At 46.7% G+C, this 17,102-nt stretch overlaps 1 protein-coding gene across 2 annotated transcripts in view; it reads right to left on the bottom strand.

Annotated features, from left to right (window-relative positions):
* The window catches only part of TYRO3 (TYRO3 protein tyrosine kinase), a 60,777-nt gene extending 45,752 nt beyond the window's left edge, over nucleotides 1–15,025 (bottom strand). Inside the window, exons 1-3 of one of the 2 annotated variants that reach the window (XM_083506815.1) lie at nucleotides 14,163–15,025; nucleotides 5,247–5,454; nucleotides 847–947 (exon numbers count right to left, since the gene is read on the bottom strand). In XM_083506815.1, coding sequence (XP_083362941.1) covers nucleotides 847–947; nucleotides 5,247–5,454; nucleotides 14,163–14,256 — 403 coding nt within the window. In that variant the 5' untranslated portion in view covers nucleotides 14,257–15,025. The remainder of the gene's footprint in view (nucleotides 1–846; nucleotides 948–5,246; nucleotides 5,455–14,162) is intronic. The other variant, XM_083506814.1, reaches the window with a different exon arrangement.
* Between the last annotated feature and the right edge of the window lie 2,077 nt (nucleotides 15,026–17,102).

Genomic DNA, 17,102 nt, shown 5'->3' with positions numbered 1-17,102 from the left:
GTAGTCTGAAGGTGGTCAGCTGACCTGAAAAGCCAATAGAGACACACCCAGCCTTATAAAAAGTATATATTTCCAAGCCAGCCCCTTAATCTGAGATGCCTGAAGCTTGCCTCCTGTGGTACCTAACCTCCAGGGCACCTTTCAATTATGTCTCTGCTTCTGGTACTTTAGTTCTGCCCAATCTGGTACTAGACTCTGGTCTCTCTCTTTGGCCATGTCTATTACCACTAACCCTGTGGGGTTGTCAGTTTTCTGCTTTTGTTTTGCCTGATCCAGTACCTCTCTCTGACCATGTCTTCTGCTTCTTACTCATCTGACTAGCCCGTAACCTGATGCAGACTCATGCCCCACAGCAGCCAATTGCAAGGCTAAGCCCCAGAGTCTGACATTGTCTAAACATGCATATGGAGAAGCCAGAAAATGGAAGACATGGATTCTCATATCATCTGAAGGGTCAGACACATATTTTGGTAGGCTCTCTGGAGCCCTCATTCTATAGTTAACCTATCTGACATCACACTCACCATTATGAAGATGCTAATTCTAGCTGTTTCTTGGGCATGCTTTCAAATGAAAGTTGGCAAACATAATGTTGGAAGCACTCAATATTTTGCAGAACTAAAGACCCAGCAAAAATTGTGTGATAGGTCCCCTACACCAGCTACCACTCTCTTCTGATCTTTAGATGGTCGCTGCGACAGCATAATTGTTTTGGTCGTAGCAGCACAGACACTGGAAATGAGCCAACGTCAGCCAGGCAGTCTCTTCTCACAATTTCCACATGCAGCCAACTATTGCGTCCTCAGCATGCCTGCCTTGGGCAAGAGCCAGTGACAGGGCCCTTACCTTCCACAATGAGCCACACTTGCTGTGATTCTTCTTTCTTCCCGTTGGTCTCCACTTGGCACCAGTACTTCCCAGAGTCTTTCCGGTCCACAGACTTCAAGCTAAAGTGTTGAGAGAGCGATGAATGGTAAATGGCACTGTGGCATAAACAAGCAGCTGTCATCACAAGCTCTTCCAATTCCATCCAGTGATCTACAAACATTGGAGCCATTTCCAAAATAGGAAATCCCTCCTGCTTCAGTATGTACTCGTGTGATCACAGGAAGCTGTCCTAACTACAAGGCCCCGGCTCTATTTGGCCCATTACTGCAAACAATTGCCCAAAGCCTCACACAGAGGCTTTTCTCACATCTGCAACCCAGGTTTATGTCAGCTGTAGATGCCAGCAAATGAACCCAGGACTTGCTGAATGCAAAGCACAAGTGTCACCGCTGGTTTTTGGCTCTGCAAAAGGAATGCAGTTTGCCATATCCTGAGAAGCACTTGTTTTCCAGGATTCCAGAGAACATGTTAAATTGTGGCCTTACAGTGGCCCATGACTGCATCCAGCCTGAATATGCAGGGAAAGCAATAAACCATGTGGCGAGGCTTCCACATATTTGTGTGGGTAACACGAAGCAGAAGGAGCTCTTTAGAGAAGATTAGCCAATCAGTGCAAAGCATATGCCATACCACAAGTGACAGAAAATAGGTCAGGAACATAGGAAGCTGCCTTGTCCTGAGTAAGAATAATGGTCCCTCTAGTCCTCTACTCTGCATATATTGTTGGGGCTACAACTCCCATCACCCCTGATCACTAGCCATGCTGGCTGGAGCTGATGGGAGACATGGAGGGCACTACGTTGTGCCTCCCCGGTCCAAATTGATTGGCAGGATTTCAAAGACGGCCTTCCCCAGCCTTACCTGGAGATGCTGGCAAACCTGCAAGCGATACTCCATCACTGAGCTACAGCCCTTTCACCAGAGACATATGATTTTGGAGACTGAGACAGAGATTGGAGGAGAGGTTACCCTTTTCAAAACAGTGAAGGAATCTTTAGCACTCACATGGGAGAAATAAGTGCTTATCTTGAAATACTACACGAATTAATTAGCCAAGTGCCATGCAATTCCTGTTTGCAGAACGTGACTTAGCTAACTCCCTGGTTCCAGGAAGTCTAACTGTCCTCATCTTGGAAAAAAGAGTCTGCCAAGCCGTTCTAACCCTGAGACTGGAGTCTAAAAACATGCGGAGAAAGCAAATGTTTTGGTTAGACAAGAGTGAAAGGGAAGGAGCAAACATTCCCTCATCAAGGTGATGACTCAGAGCTGGAGCTCTTCATCTCTGGCCTTATTCAGCACTGCATAAACCTAAATAAATATTTCACATACTAATCTTTTCTTACAAAGTGGGAAGCAGGGTATAGAGTAATTGAATGCATAGAATGTTGCTATGAACCAAGGGAGAAATTCTGTCCACAGTTCCTCAAGTTCAGACACATATGTCAATTTATATCAGACTGAAAACTGCTTTGTACGGCTTCAGCTTGCGATAGCCGCAGGACAAAGCCAGTCCAGCCCCTACCAATTCCAGCTGTGGCAGATCATCACAGGGTGACCATATGAAACTCAAGTGATCAAGTGTCATTCTGATTGGGAAGGGACAACCAGCAGCTCCACTCTCAGCTTTTCCTGATCCGCCTATCAATTTGCTAAATCAGACATCAGTGCAACAGCCTACAGGGTATTTTATTAGGGCTGCCAGAGGTGCTATTTCAATGCTGTTTGCTGTAATGCAGCAATATATCCTCTCTCCACCCATCCCGGCTCCTTGTAAAACAAGTGTTTCCAGGAGCACATTTTCATTTCAAGGGCTCTGTTGGGAATCCAAGATTCTCAAGTAACTATTTAATTCAAAAGGCCTCTGGAGAGATGGATTTGGGAATAGGTAATTCTTGTATACTTCTGGCAATTGTTGCAGTAATTACTGTACTTGCAAACAGTATCTGGAAAGATGACTGGCACTTTTCCTCTCCCACCCCCAGCCCACCTGCTGTACCTGTCCTGCCGCAACATCCTAAGCAAACTACCCTTGAATATTTTACCCTATGATAATTGGCCCAAATGCAGAACGCTTGGCTTGATCTAAATGATGGAGTAAATGTGCTGGAACATCTCTTGTGGGGATGACTAAGACTTGGTTTGTATGACACATCCTCTCCCCTCCCAACAGGATTCCGATCTAGTCTCAGAAGTCTGATTTTAATTAGGGCATCTCTTTTTAGTCAGAGACCAGGAGAGAAGGAAGGGACATGGTGGGAATAAATGAGAGCAAGGAAACTTTTAAGTACATCTCCAGTTTTGCCGCAGAGCACATTGGAACAAACAAGGTGAAAGGGGGGCTGTAAAGCTTTCCTTGTCATTTGCCTTCAGGCTAGGCCAGAAAAGGGGAAAGCTCTCAGTATCAGAAGGATAGATGCAGCATGAACATGCAATCAGTGGTGGCGGAAACAACATCTGCTGCCAATGCTGGTCTTAGAGAACCACACGGGGGAATTGAGGGAAGGGCTGTAACTCGGTGGTAGTGCACTTGCTTTGCAGAAGGTCCCTAGGATAGAAGACCTCTTCCTGAAACCCTGGACAGGTGCTGCCAGTCAGTGTAAGCAATACTTGCGGTATGTAGATGGACCAAGGTCTGATCAGTATAAGGCAACTCCCTACATCCCTAAGGAGCTTAATAGCCTCTCTGGGCCTTCCTGCCTAATGGAGCTACCAAACATGAGAAAAGGTTGGGCTGGCCATTTCAGGCGCCTCAAGATATCCTAGACTGGACTGGAATGGTTTTGGTTAATGGTGCATCCTCTTTGACTGCATTAGTGCTATATAATCAGGTGCAGGGAACCTTTGGCCATCCAGATGTTGCTGAACTTTAGCTCCCGTCATCCCTGTCCATTTGTCCATTGGATATGCTTGTTGGGGCTGATAGGAGTTGTAATTCAGCAACAAGTGGAGAGGCACAGGTTCCTCACACCTGCTATATATGACTATTCACAGTAGCTGATGACATGGCGAGGCTCTGCCACTCACCTAATTGTTGACCGGTTGCATTGCTGATGCTTACCTGGAGGTGAAGAGGTAATCTGGTGGGGGAGGAGGCTGGTGTGGTGCCGATGCAACAGTGAGTTGAACCAATCTGGTGTTCCCACTGGTAGGCTTGTACCATGCTATCCTTGCCCTTCCCCCTCTACCTCCTGGTAAGCAACAGCACTGCGACCAACCAGAGGTTATCTGAAGAGGGCTCCCCCACCATGCCACTTGCTACTGACTACTCTAGACCAAGCCCCATTGAGCAGATTGCAGTTTGCTGGTTTGGTTTGGCTCAGCTCAGCTCCTCCTTCTATAGCAAAGTTCTGCACCAGGCACAGAAAGCAATGCAATGCGAGTTTTGAAAACACTGGGTCTTAGCAAATGGACTGCACCTGCCCCTCTTCTTTATCAATTAACCTTGACTACAACAGAAGCCTTTCTTTTGCCTGAACACTCCTGTGGGAAATCAGCCCTCCTGGCCAATCTTAGGGAGGAATCTAGTCCTCTCTGCCTCCCTCCATTCCCAAGGTCCCACACACCAAAATTTTATATTGGGGTGATGAATAAAATAGGAGATGGTCATGAAGATAGTGCTGAGTAAGGCTGGGAAACAACCATTAGAAAATGTGGAGGAAGGAGCTAAACCTCATTTTGACCAATGAAAGCCTTGTTCAGACCACCTCTGGTTTCTGATTTTTTTTACCAGACTGTTGCTCATTTGCCTTTATGCTTTCCTCCACAACTGGAGGGTTGGTGTAGCTGCAGCAGAACAGTTACGAGCTATGAATCAGAAAGTCTGCAGTTCGGATCTCACCTCTGCCATGAACTCAGTAGGTGGCCTTAGTAAAGGCACTCTCTCAGCCTCAGGCTTCCTATCTGAAATCTGGGAGATAATAATACCGGTGCACTTACAGAGTTACTGCTTGGATCACACTAGATCACATTTGAGCGCTTTGAGGTACTATTCAAATACTTAGTATTATTATCAGCTACAAGAATGGGGAAAGGTCTTAGGCACACACCTGAGATTTTAAACAAGGGAAGACAAAAAGATTTGGGTGGAATTCCAAGGAGCCAACCCCATATTTTGCACAGCAAATATGTGGAATGCACTGAGCTCTGACTCCAAGTGCCATAGAGTGCAACAGTTAGGACTGGGGAGACTAGGATTCAAATGTCCATTCAACCACAAAGCTCACTAAGTGACCAGTGGTCTGTCACAGGATAAAAAAATGCAGGTGGTAGTGAGGATGGTGATAATGATAATGAAGATGATGATAGTAATTAATAATGTAATATAACTTGGAAGCCCTTGATCTGTACATCAGTCCTACCTGAGAAACCCAATCCAGTGTTCTTCATCTACCGGGATGTACACCTGGTCTACGCTCTGCACCACAGCTCCATCCTTGATCCACAGCATCTCTGGGTCTTCCATTCCCTCGAGGCTGCAGTTCAGCTTCACAGGCTGTCCCTGGGACACCTTCAGTTTGACTGGCATTCCAGTAGCCTTTGTACCTGGAAGAAAGCAACCTCCCTCCTCTCCACACCCACGAAAGGGGAGCGAGGAGGTCGGGAATACAGCAAATTAGCCAAGGTTGGTGGTCCGCAGTGCAACAATACATCCAGAGAACAGAACATGCAGGCACCTGAATGCCTCATCAGAGCTTTATTACATTTGCCGAATGATTATAGAATGAGAGTACAGAAATTCCAGTTAGGGAATAATGGAGGAGGTTAAATCCATGCAGGGCTTCGTTAACAACATGCCAATCTGGAGATCAGCAGGGTGAAAGCCATACAGTAGCAACCTGTCAGTGGTAGATACAGATGCAGAAGACATCCCTGCAGCTGTGCCCTGACAATGCTTTTTGAAAGTGCTATTCTTAGAACAGTAGCACAAATTCCGCCCAAAATTCTCTCTGGATTTCTGGCTGCCAGGTAATATTCATGCGCTTTTGGGAAACTGTGGCTTTTGATCTACGCCTATGAAAAGAGCTGACATTTTAGAAAGTTATTCATGGGGGGAGGGGTTGTTCGGCAAGCACTTTCTCTTTACTGCAAAAACTCCCAAGCAGTTTTGCAAACACTACGGAAGAAAAGGCTGGTGAAGAGCCTTGGCATGAAAGGAAACTAACCATTTACAGAGCATACTTTTCTCCCTTTCCTTCTTAATGTTGTGCTGTGGGATTATTTCAACCAGTAGCCAGGCAACCCCCAAACCCAGGAGGCAGTGCCAAATTTCTGATCTCATTCCCCATTTGGATGAGTGTCACCAATTCATTTGCAGGTGGTGGCGTTTCTCAGATTTCCTTTGGGGTGGAGGTGGAGGGGTTCGACGCATTCAGAATGTGCTCCAGGGCTCTCAAATGTGTTTAAGTGAGTGGGTGGAGAAAGCTATTGCGTCCACAATAAGAAAAATGTATGGAATACGTTAGCTGCATAAACACTGATGCAAGCTGTTTGAACGCTTGGGGAGAAGATGAGCATATGTGGGAAGGAAGAAAATAAGCAAGATGGTAAATAAGCTGCAAGGTAGAGGATTAAAATGTGGCTGCCAATTTCCAGAGAAGACCAGGCCTTTTGTACCATCTCTCCTGTAGGTATTAACCATTGGCAGAATAGGAAAGTGCCAGCCGTCAATTTCCTATCCAATTATTGATGGGTTTTCATCATAATAGTCTTTATTATAATAGTTTTGTCTTGAGTTTCTGCAGCTACTTTGTGCAGTGCTGACTTTATTTATCAGCTTCAGCATGCCAATGGAAAGGGGGCAAGTATATAAATTCCATTAAAAATAAATAGGCAGAGGGTTGTATCCAGTGCTTTTGTTCTACTTGCACAACAGGCTTCCACTTATACAACAAAACTTTCCCTGCTTCTGCTCTCCCCTGGAGTCCCCCACACCCCCTCAAAATATGCTCCAGAGGATTGGAGGACCCTCTGGAGCAGGTTTTGGTGACACACAGGGAGAGGAAGTGGACGTTCCATGCATGAGTGGAACTCTGTGTGTGCAGCATTGTTTATAACCCACAGCAAACAAATAAATAAATAGTATTTACAGCACGAGAGGCAGTGATGGTTCACTCTGTTTTAACATGTTGATTTTGGAAGTAGCAAGTACTAGATCTTCCCCAGAGTAGCCTTTTCCTCTACTGTAACGTGCTGGGAGGTGTTTGTTTGTTGTTGTTTTTAATGCCTTTAGAGGCTTAGTCAAGGATCGAATTTCTACCACCTCTGCAGCCAACCATGGCATCCCATCAAGGGTATAAAAGCCCCAGGAGGGAAAATACAGATTTCAGATATCAAAATGCACATAATGGGGCTGAATCATTCTGATTTCAAGGAACACCCAAAGGTGGAGATTCCTTGGTGCTTAAGTTGATGGTGAGACACTGCACATGAAGCAAACACTGTACACCAGCAACAGTACCCAACAGTCCGATGAAAGTAAATGAATTATCATGAATAGCACTTGTTTTCTGGAGTCTTGCTAACAGGTACTTTTCTCAGGACCCAGACATGAACTCTCAACAAGAGCCTCAACTCTACCCCTCTAACTTCGGCTGCAAGGATAAGGTTCCCCAAAATGTTAAGCAAGGTAGAGGGAGTCACCAGGGAGAATAAGATCATGTCTCAAATTAGGACACAGGCTTCCTTCACCCCTCCTCTAGCTCCCTCTCTGAAAGAAAGAAATGTGTATGCACAAAGCACACAGACACCCACGGTCACAGAATGTCATCAAGCCTGCAACATGGGAAAGCTGCTTAACAACCCTCCCTTACTCAACAGCGGATATAGCAAGAGTATCCTGTACATGGGAGCACATTGTAAGTAGCATGTTTTATGCAGAACCCAGAAAAACTCTGATGATGCACAGGCAAAGGCAATGAAGGGCTTTGTCACATTTGTTAGCGAACACCAGACACCGCACTCTGCCTATTGTCTCTTCTGGCCAAACATCTGTGATATATTCTTCTTGATGGGACCAGAGCTTTGGCACATGGAGCAAGACAAACCCAAAGTGCAGAGTATGCAACTCCCTACAGTGGATGAGTTGAGTAACCGTCGCAGTGGTTACATTTCCCTTCCTGACAGGTGACCCTCCCAAAAACTGACATTAGAGGAATTGCCACTGATACAATGGGCAGCTAGGCTGAGGCATGCATAATGGAACTTGGTGGGTGATAGCACTCTTTCTTCTGTTTACTCAAGTAGCAATCCTCAAGGAGAACCTTGTAAAGGGAACTGTTGTGTGCATCTGCTAACCATGAGTCACCCCCAGGTTCCTCCTGTTCCTCCACAGGCAACCAGGCAGCCATTCATAGTGCACGGGGGAAAGTAGGCACCCTGTTCTCAGTGTCATGCAGAAATGACCACAGAAATGACCAGTAGGAAGCCAACTATCCCCCTGGGGGCCTGCAACAAATTGTCCTCCTTGGGGCTCCTTTGATTTGCCAGACTGCCTGGCAGCAACGTATCAGGTGCAATAGGACACAAAACTGAAATGTGATGATGCACAAAGTTTATCTTTTTCCCCTCTGTAGGACAGCTTTCAAAAGCAGAGGAACTACATCACTCAGTACTCTACAAGTGAGGCTCCTCATTAAAAAACAGTGAACAGGGTTGGTGCCAGAGCTGAGTGGGCCCCCAGCGTAATGTTCCTCATGCCCCCTGGCAAAGCTACAGCTGCATAAGTGACTTTGACAAGTGGGTGGGTCCCTATCAGCTGACATCATGACACCAAATGATTGACAAGTGGGTTGCTCCACCTACCTGTCAAAGTCTGCCCGCAGGGGCAGGGACAGAGATGAAGGTAGCCCTCTGGGCAAAAACATTTCCCAACCCCTGCTTTGGATGTGTGTTGGATTGCTGTTCTATTGACCCTACAGCAGACTGAGCATAGTACTGTAACTATCACCTAGTTACAGGTCCCAGGGGAGAGTTCAGATTACTGAATGTTCCTCTATATAGAAAACCAGCCCATGAGGGAGGAGGCTAGGCTCTCCAACACCTAATTCTCTAAGGGTGGTTCCAGATGTGTTTTCCCAGCAGTGATGTATGGAAGTGAGAGCTGGACCATAAAGAAGGCTGATAGCCGAAGAATTGATGCTTTTGAATTATGGTGCTGGATGAGACTCTTGAGAGTCCCATGGACTGCAAGAAGATCAAACCTATCCATTCTTAAGGAAATCAGCCCTGAGTGCTCACTGGAAGGACAGAGCCTGAAGCTGAGGCTCCAATACTTTGGCCACCTCATGAGAAGAGAAAGCTCCCTGGAAAAGACCCTGATGTTGGGAAAGATGGAGGGCACAAGGAGAAGGGGACGACAGAGGACGAGATGGTTGGATAGTGTTCTCGAAGCTACCAGCATGAGTTTGACCAAACTGCGGGAGGCAGTGGAAGACAAGAGTGCCTGGCATGCTCTGGTCCATAGGGTCACGAAGAGTCGGACACGACTAAACGACTAAACAACAACAACCTTTTCTGCAGAAAATCCAACAGGCTTAAAAAAATATATTCCGCTTCTAATAATCCACTCATGGTACCTGAACAACCTCACATCTGAAAGCACCCTATGTCAAGTGGGATTTTTGTATGAAGGCGCATTCATTTATGTGAGCTCTCAACAGCAGTCTGAAGTGCCCAGACACAGGTTTACCACCTCAGGGAGTACAGGGCCTGCCGAGACACTGGCTTTCCAAGATGCCCCGCTAGGATGTGCCCAGGGTGCCAGGACCATAGGATCCCCCTGCGTACATAACTTAATTGCATTCATATTTCTATGGCATGCTAGCAATTGCTCATACTGCTACATAAGACTGATAAAGCAATTAGGAGATTTTTTTGTCTTTGCAAGAGTAAGAACATGAAGCTAGTGTCAGGGGACCCAACTGTGGTTAGTACAGCCCACCTGCAAAAATCAGTAATGTTATTCCCTACTAGAGAACCTCTGTAGGGGAAAAGCATGTTGTTCTTTTATTGGGACTTTTATTGGATTACAAAGCCTGTTAATTCACTGGTTCCCATGCTGCACTCCTTGTAATTTTTCTCCCTTTTGTTGTTCCTGTAAACTTAGTGGAAATTGCTAAGAGCGATGAAGCTGGCAAAATAATACTTTATGTTCAGACGCAGCATTTGTTGTTGTTGGGCTAAGGAATTAATCATGCCACTAAGAAACATGATCTAACCCCTTATTATTTGATTCAACAATGACATAAATGGTGTGTGAGTGTGTGTACCAGAAAGCATCCTCCCTCTCAGCTCTCCCTCTAACTGAATATAACAAGCCCTGCATAGCCACGCCACATACACATAAAACACACGCATGACATGACAAGCAATCTTATGAAATGTAGGCAGCACCCTGTGGCAACAAGACTGCTCAGCTTTCAGTAATGCACTTGGCTAACAGGGTTAATAACACACAAGCATTGATATATCTGGGAGGCAACTTAAGATTTACATTCCCACCCTCAGCTGTGGTTCCAAGAAATCACAGTGCAAGTCACATTTGAAGGAGTGTACTGGGCAAAGTACAAGGAGGATGGATTTTGCACAGAGAGAAGGAATTTTTAAGGGACCAATTGGCTTTAGTCTTCTTTTGGCGCTTAATGAAAGGAAAAGGGCGAATGGTTAAGCGATAGGAAGGTTTGGAAAGAGCAGGGATTAATTTTAATATATATTGAGTGTGTACACATGCACACACACATACATATATATTCCCAATTTCCAACCCTGATTGTTACCTAATTAAGCTCTTACGCACAGAGATAATTAAAACCTAGTCATTAACGTCTCTTCACAATGTAATGATTATGGAAATCAAAAGATGTTGCTCAATTAGGAGGTGCAGCTTCGCAATTCTTACAGATTTGGACTCAAGAAGCAGTGTGGCTCTTAGCCACCTACCTTTCCTAGCCAGATGGCAGCTGCTTAGAGAATTGACAACAATTATGTAACTGTATACAATTATATTATGTAGGAAACATAATAAACATTCCTCGCAAAGCGGGATGGCTTTCTCTGTTAGTTCAGCTGACAACTTGGCAGCCTGGGAAGTTAGCTGAGCTGCTCCACCTTTTGGGTCCAATGTGGGCAGAAAATCCTGCCCAACTGCAAAGTGTGTCTTGTCATGAAAGGAGGAAATGGCATGACTGGGAAAGAGACCTTCTACATTTCACCACCACCCCTGACAAACGCTCAGCAGGAAACAGTGCAGCACTGGGAACACCCTGTGAGTTGTACTTGCTTGCCAGGCCTGGTTCCTATGGGTCTCTGCCTTTAAACATCCACTGTTCCCAAGACAATTAGGGAACAGACATCTATTTCTTTACAGAAACGATATGCTATCTAAACTTGACAACAACCCAGTGCTGCTAAGTTCTTTTGCACGGCAGCTTGTTAACTTTAATTCTCTGAGAATGCAGATTACTGCCAGAAAAGGAATCCAAAATGCATTCTTAAGGGAAGAAAATGGGAAACTGGAGAAACATGTCTGCATGGGAGAGCAATCTTTTCTCTCAGATGCCAAGTGTGCAGGACCAGAGCCCCAGATCCTTTGTGTATACTGTAGAGGGGACCTCAGAGTTGGGGGCTCCACATCATGACCATAACATATGGGAGCTGTTTATTATGTCAATGAATATGGGCTCCATGCTAGAACCTTTGGACTATCTTGCTCCTGACATGGAGGCTCTTCATGCAAAGGGGCACATTGTACAGAATGATAGCCACCATGCATAGTCAGCAGCAGCAGCAGCATTTCCTACAGGTTCTGGATAACTGCTGTAATGACTGAACTGGTCCACAACAAACCTGGAACTTGGAATGGACCATAGCCAGGGGTGCTTAACCTGTGGCTCTCTGGATGTCATAAAACTCTAACTCCCACCAGCCCTAGTCAGCATGGACAATAGTTAAAGATGATGGGAGTTGTAGTTCAACAACATATGGAGGGCCACAGGCCATTCACTCCTGCCACAGACTTTTCTCACCTTTCCATATTTTAAAGAACATTTGCAGACTCTGATTGGCTGGGAATTGTATATAATGCTGGTCAGTTTTGTTCCTGGTTATGATGCTGTCAACTTTATATCATAGGGAACTGAAAACATGGCACCATAGGGTACTGTCAATGTGGTGCCAGTGTATTAGGTTTGTCTTCCAGCCTAGCCTCTGTTGTCTTTTTACTCTCATCTACTTATGCTTGCTCAGCCAATGGACAACTTTGATTTATATTGACTCCAGCCTTCAAGCACACAAAGCACCTAAGCCTGGAAACTGATGCCTGACAGCTCCCACCTAAAACTGTCAGCTCATGGCCCAGACAGAACACGACGACACTAGACATCATTCAGGGAGAGTAACTCCTATTCCAGTACAATAGTGGGAAAATGGATCAACACAGTTATCAAGGCTGGAGTCAGCAGGTGTCCTGGATCTGTTAATGTACCTTGCTGTGTCTTCAGATCAGGAGCTAGAAACCTGAAGTCAAATAACTAGCCCAGCCAAGAGCATCAGATTCACCTACAGGTGGGCTCCCGTCCTATCAAGCAACACTGAGAAACTGCACCTTGTGACAGCATGCCACATATTCAGTTTCACTCATTAGTGCTTTATTTAGGCTAGTTCAATTCCACAGGAAGATGAATTCTCAATATAAATGTTTGGAATCCTTTCAGTTGTCTCCCCAACCGACTATGTCTATTGGAGGTGAAATCATGAGATACCTGTATAAATGAATAACCACTTTACCTTCATGATGTATACTAACCATGTAACTCTATGTATGTTTTCTCAGAAGTACCGGTGAGTTCTGACTGGGCTCACTAGGACTTATTCCCTAGTAAGAGTATTTAGGATTATGTTATGTTAAATAAAGGAGGAAATATTGCTGCAATGGAAATATTCTGCAATTGCAGCATTCACAGGAATGTCTCTTTTTATGCCATCACCAAATGGGTCACAATAGACAGAACACTGTGCATTCCCAAAATACCCTATGAATACAATGAATACTCAATGAGCACACATGGGGATTTTAAGTTTCCCAAAGTTTTTTTATCACTGGTGTGTGTGTGTGTGTGTATTTCACAGATATCTTGCTATAATGATGAACGCATGGTTACACAGAAAAAGGAGAAGTTACACAGAACAAGGAGGTCAATATTGAAACACAAAAATATAAGTTATTTTTATTAATTAGGTGGCAAAAGCCTTACACACATTTAAAGTGCCTGCTCAATAAGCAAACCCTAAGATCAAAATTTCCAGTGATTATTACGCCAGTCAAAGCAAGTGGTCTTTTAAAGACATGAATATTTCAAAACAGATGTACTCCATAGATTAGCTGCCAAAATATGGCTTCAAGGAATGTCAATCCAATCTGAGATTTTCTGACTTTCCCCTCCACCTCCAAATATGCCAGCCTCAGAGCAGTCCCCTTGGGGCCAGTAAGTGTTGCTGTGCCCTCACTCAGGACCTCTGGAAAAGTAATGAGGCGCTTAAGGCACTTAGGTGAAGAGATCATATTTCACAACAGGGGTGTGAGATCTGAAATCGTGACAGCTCCAAGACTGCATTCATTCTCTTTGGAAGAGCTGGCTTTCTGCAGATAGCAAGGGGCCGTGGGGAAGCGGGTCAAATTCAGAAAATAGAAGAACTACAAGCTTGACTCTGCTGCAGATACTATTGATGTGCACAGCAACAAGGTGGAAAATGAAATAATAACAATACACAATCCAAATAAAGGATACTCGACAAAGAAAGTAAGGGGTGGGGAAGAGACACATTCCCCCAATTAAGTTCTGTAATTTGTTTCAGCTCAGACCAGCAACTCTGATTTAGACCAGCTCCACAACACACTGGGATGTATGGCCGCTGTACTCAAGAGTGGCAGCCAGCTCTTGTTCCTAACTCTTCCCGGGAGTCCCTTCCGGGAGAAAAAGTGAACTGTCAACGCGAGGGGTTTTGTTTGTTTGTCTGCTGAACCGCCCGAACAAGCCAGCAAAGCACGGGGCTGGGCGCGCGCGAGGCGGAGGGATTCCCATTTCTGGATCAAATCAAGAGGGCATTTTTAGACCAGATCCGCGCAAGAGGTCAGACCTGAGCAAGGGCTCCCACAGGGACAAAGTTGGGGTGGGAGGTGAGGAGAGGCATCCCCAACGAGTCCGGAGAGGGAGCGCGGGGAGGAGAGTAGCAACCAGCCAAGTAAGTCCATGGGGTCAGCCATGCCTTCTCCGCCTTACCTGTGACAGCCGCGACGTCCCGCAGAAGGAGAGCCCATAGTGCCGGCAGCAGCAACAGGAGTCCCCGGATCTGCATAGTCTGCTTCATCTCCATCTCTTCCACATCATCATCTTTGTCATCCTCCTCCACGCCGGGTTGCCTCCGCTCGCTTCCAAGGAAGAAATGAAACGGGGGTGGGGGGCGGGGGGAGAGGAGGCGAACGAGAAGGAGAGGCGGTTTGGGGATGTTGTGGGGAGAGCGGGATCGGGAGGGAGGGGAAGCCGCGAGGAGAGCCAAAGCGATGCCCTCAAATTCGGGAATGCGCTGGGCGCCTCCAGCAGCAGCAGGGCTGGGGGTCCCGCCGCGTCGAGGGTCTCTCCTTCCCACGCGCGCGCTCGTGAGAAAGGGACCTGGCAGGGCAAGCGAGGCAGGGGAGCCTGAGGTGGCGGCAGATTGGGGAGCCGCACCAGCGCTCGCTCCCGGCTGGCTGACCCGCCTCCTCCTCCGCTCGCTGCGCTTGTAATCCAAGATCCGCGAGCCGAGGAGTTCCCCCCCTGCCGGCCTCGCGCGGTACGCGGAGTTCAGTCGGCGAGCAAGCGCCGCTCGCCTCGGCCGGGCTCGGAGCTCCCCCTCTCGCCGCTTCTGCTCTGCCGCCGCCGCCGCCGCCGCGACTTCCTTCAACAAGTCGCCTTCTCCTCCTCGCCTTCCTCCTGCTCCTTCTCCGCCTCTTCTCCTCCAGGAAATGGCGCTTTCGCGAGGCCACACGGCAGAGCCCGGCTTCTCATCGTGACATCACCGGCCTCATCATGAATATTTATCCAGCCCGTCTATTTATTGCCCTTCTCCCTCTCTGCTCCCACCCGCCTCGCCGAGTGGGAAATGGCGGGCTTCTTCTCGGGGGTGGTCGCGGCCTCTCTACGCCTTTGGAGGGAGGCGCGAGAGGGGCGCTGGAAGCGCGCGCGCCAACAACCCCCTGTTGCGCCAGCAATCCGGGGAAAGAGACGCAGTTTCGTCGCGCTGGCCAAGTCGGCCTCACCCAACATTCAGATGAATACACACATTGGTGGTTTCTAACAACGGGAAAGGAAAAGCCAGTATCAGACACCAAGCCCAGTTCTGAAATAAAGTAATACGTTTCCTCCATGCAGCAACAGCCGGGGAGGAATGTATACTGAGTATACACACGTGGCAGTTTGAAAGCATGAAGCACCCGTGTGGCTTTGGGCGAGAAATCACAGATCTAAATTCTGTCGTCCTTAGTTATTTCTTTCAAAACCTGCATGGATTTTACCTTCTGCATTTTAAGTTTCTGGACCATGTTTAAAGGCAGCCCCACAAAGAGCACATTACAATAGTTGAGTCTTGATGGAACCAGAGCAACTAAGGAAGGACTAATGAGGACTGTGAACCCCTTGTGTCTCTCTTAATTAACACCCCATCTCGCATGTGGTGCTCTCTTCCAACTACCCATGGGGCAAAAGATTCCTGCATTACACGGGGCTGGACTAGATGACCCACAGATGCCCCACTAGATGACCTATGGTTCAGCTGCTCTCCCACAGTTCCGATGATTCGCCATGCAATCAGTGTAGTTCTCCTATTTGGATTTTCAAAGCATAGGAAATGGGTATGTAGGAATTAAAGGAGCTGCAAGGGTTTCACAACCCACATTCTAAGTGAGGTCCTTTCTCTTGATAGGGTTGAGATGGCATATCAGCTGGTTAAGTTGGCAAAAGTCACTTCTCGCTACTGCGTAGTCTAGGAGGGGCCCCCACAGCTGTGAACCTGGGCTCTCGGGAAGTGAAATCCCATGGGGTAATCCAGAACGCGGCAGCTAGACTGGTGACTGGGGGCAGCCGCCGAGATCATATAACACCGGTCTTGAAAGACCTACATTGGCTCCCAGTACGTTTCCGAGCACAATTCAAAGTGTTGGTGCTGACCTTTAAAGCCCTAAACGGCCTCGGTCCAGTATATCTGAAGGAGCGTCTCCTCCCCCATCGTTCTGCTCGGACACTGAGGTCCAGCTCCGAGGGCCTTCTGGCGGTTCCCTCACTGCGAGAGGCCAAGTCACAGGGAACCAGGCAGAGGGCCTTCTCGGTAGTGGCGCCCACCCTGTGGAACGCCCTCCCATCAGATGTCAAAGCGATAAACAACTACCTGACATTCAGAAGACATCTGAAGGCAGCCCTGTTCAGGGAAGTTTTTAATATGTGACATTTTAGTGTATTTTTCATCTTTGTTGGAAGCCGCCCAGAGTGGCTGGGGAAACCCAGCCAGATGGGCGGGGTACAAATAATAAATTATTATTATTATTATTATTATTATTATTATTATTATTATTAGAGTTTCCAGGGTTCTTTTCTACACTTGTATCATATAGCAACTCTTACTCACATTTTCTCTGAACTAAAATTTCTTCATAGGTGAGTTGCTCCATCCCTTTGATCATTTGGGGTGCTCTTTTCTGATTAGTTTTGTATTCATTTGTAGCCCCTTCAAATGAATGTACACATGATGTTGTTGGGGGCTACAGCACACATCAGCAGGAGAGGGTAGAACTGGCCCACGGAGCCCCAATGACATCCCCCCACGCGTGGGCCCTCAACTTCTGACCCCACTTTTTTAGCTCCAATATGTTAGTAATTGATTTCTTTGTTTCTCATGAATTTGGGATTTGCCCAAATATTGTCAAAATAAATGGGAACAGAGTAAACATTCTGACTCGTAAAAATTAAATGAAACAATGTCCAAAATTCATACACAGTGGTACCTCGGGTTAAGTACTTCATTTGTTCCGGAGATCCGTTCTTAACCTGAAACTGTTCTTAACCTGAAGCACCACTTTAGCTAATGGGGCCTCCTGCTGCCGCCGCGCTGCCAGAGCACGATTTCTGTTCTCATCCTGAAGCAAAGTTCTTAACCTGAAGCACTATTTCTGCGTTAGCGGAGTCTGTAAC

The sequence above is a fragment of the Podarcis liolepis genome (assembly GCF_965112155.1).
Source record: "Podarcis liolepis genome assembly, chromosome: 1".
NCBI classification, from domain to species: domain Eukaryota; kingdom Metazoa; phylum Chordata; class Lepidosauria; order Squamata; family Lacertidae; genus Podarcis; species Podarcis liolepis.
Note: the sequence above shows the minus strand (reverse complement) of the source record. Positions and strands in the feature narration are given on the sequence as shown.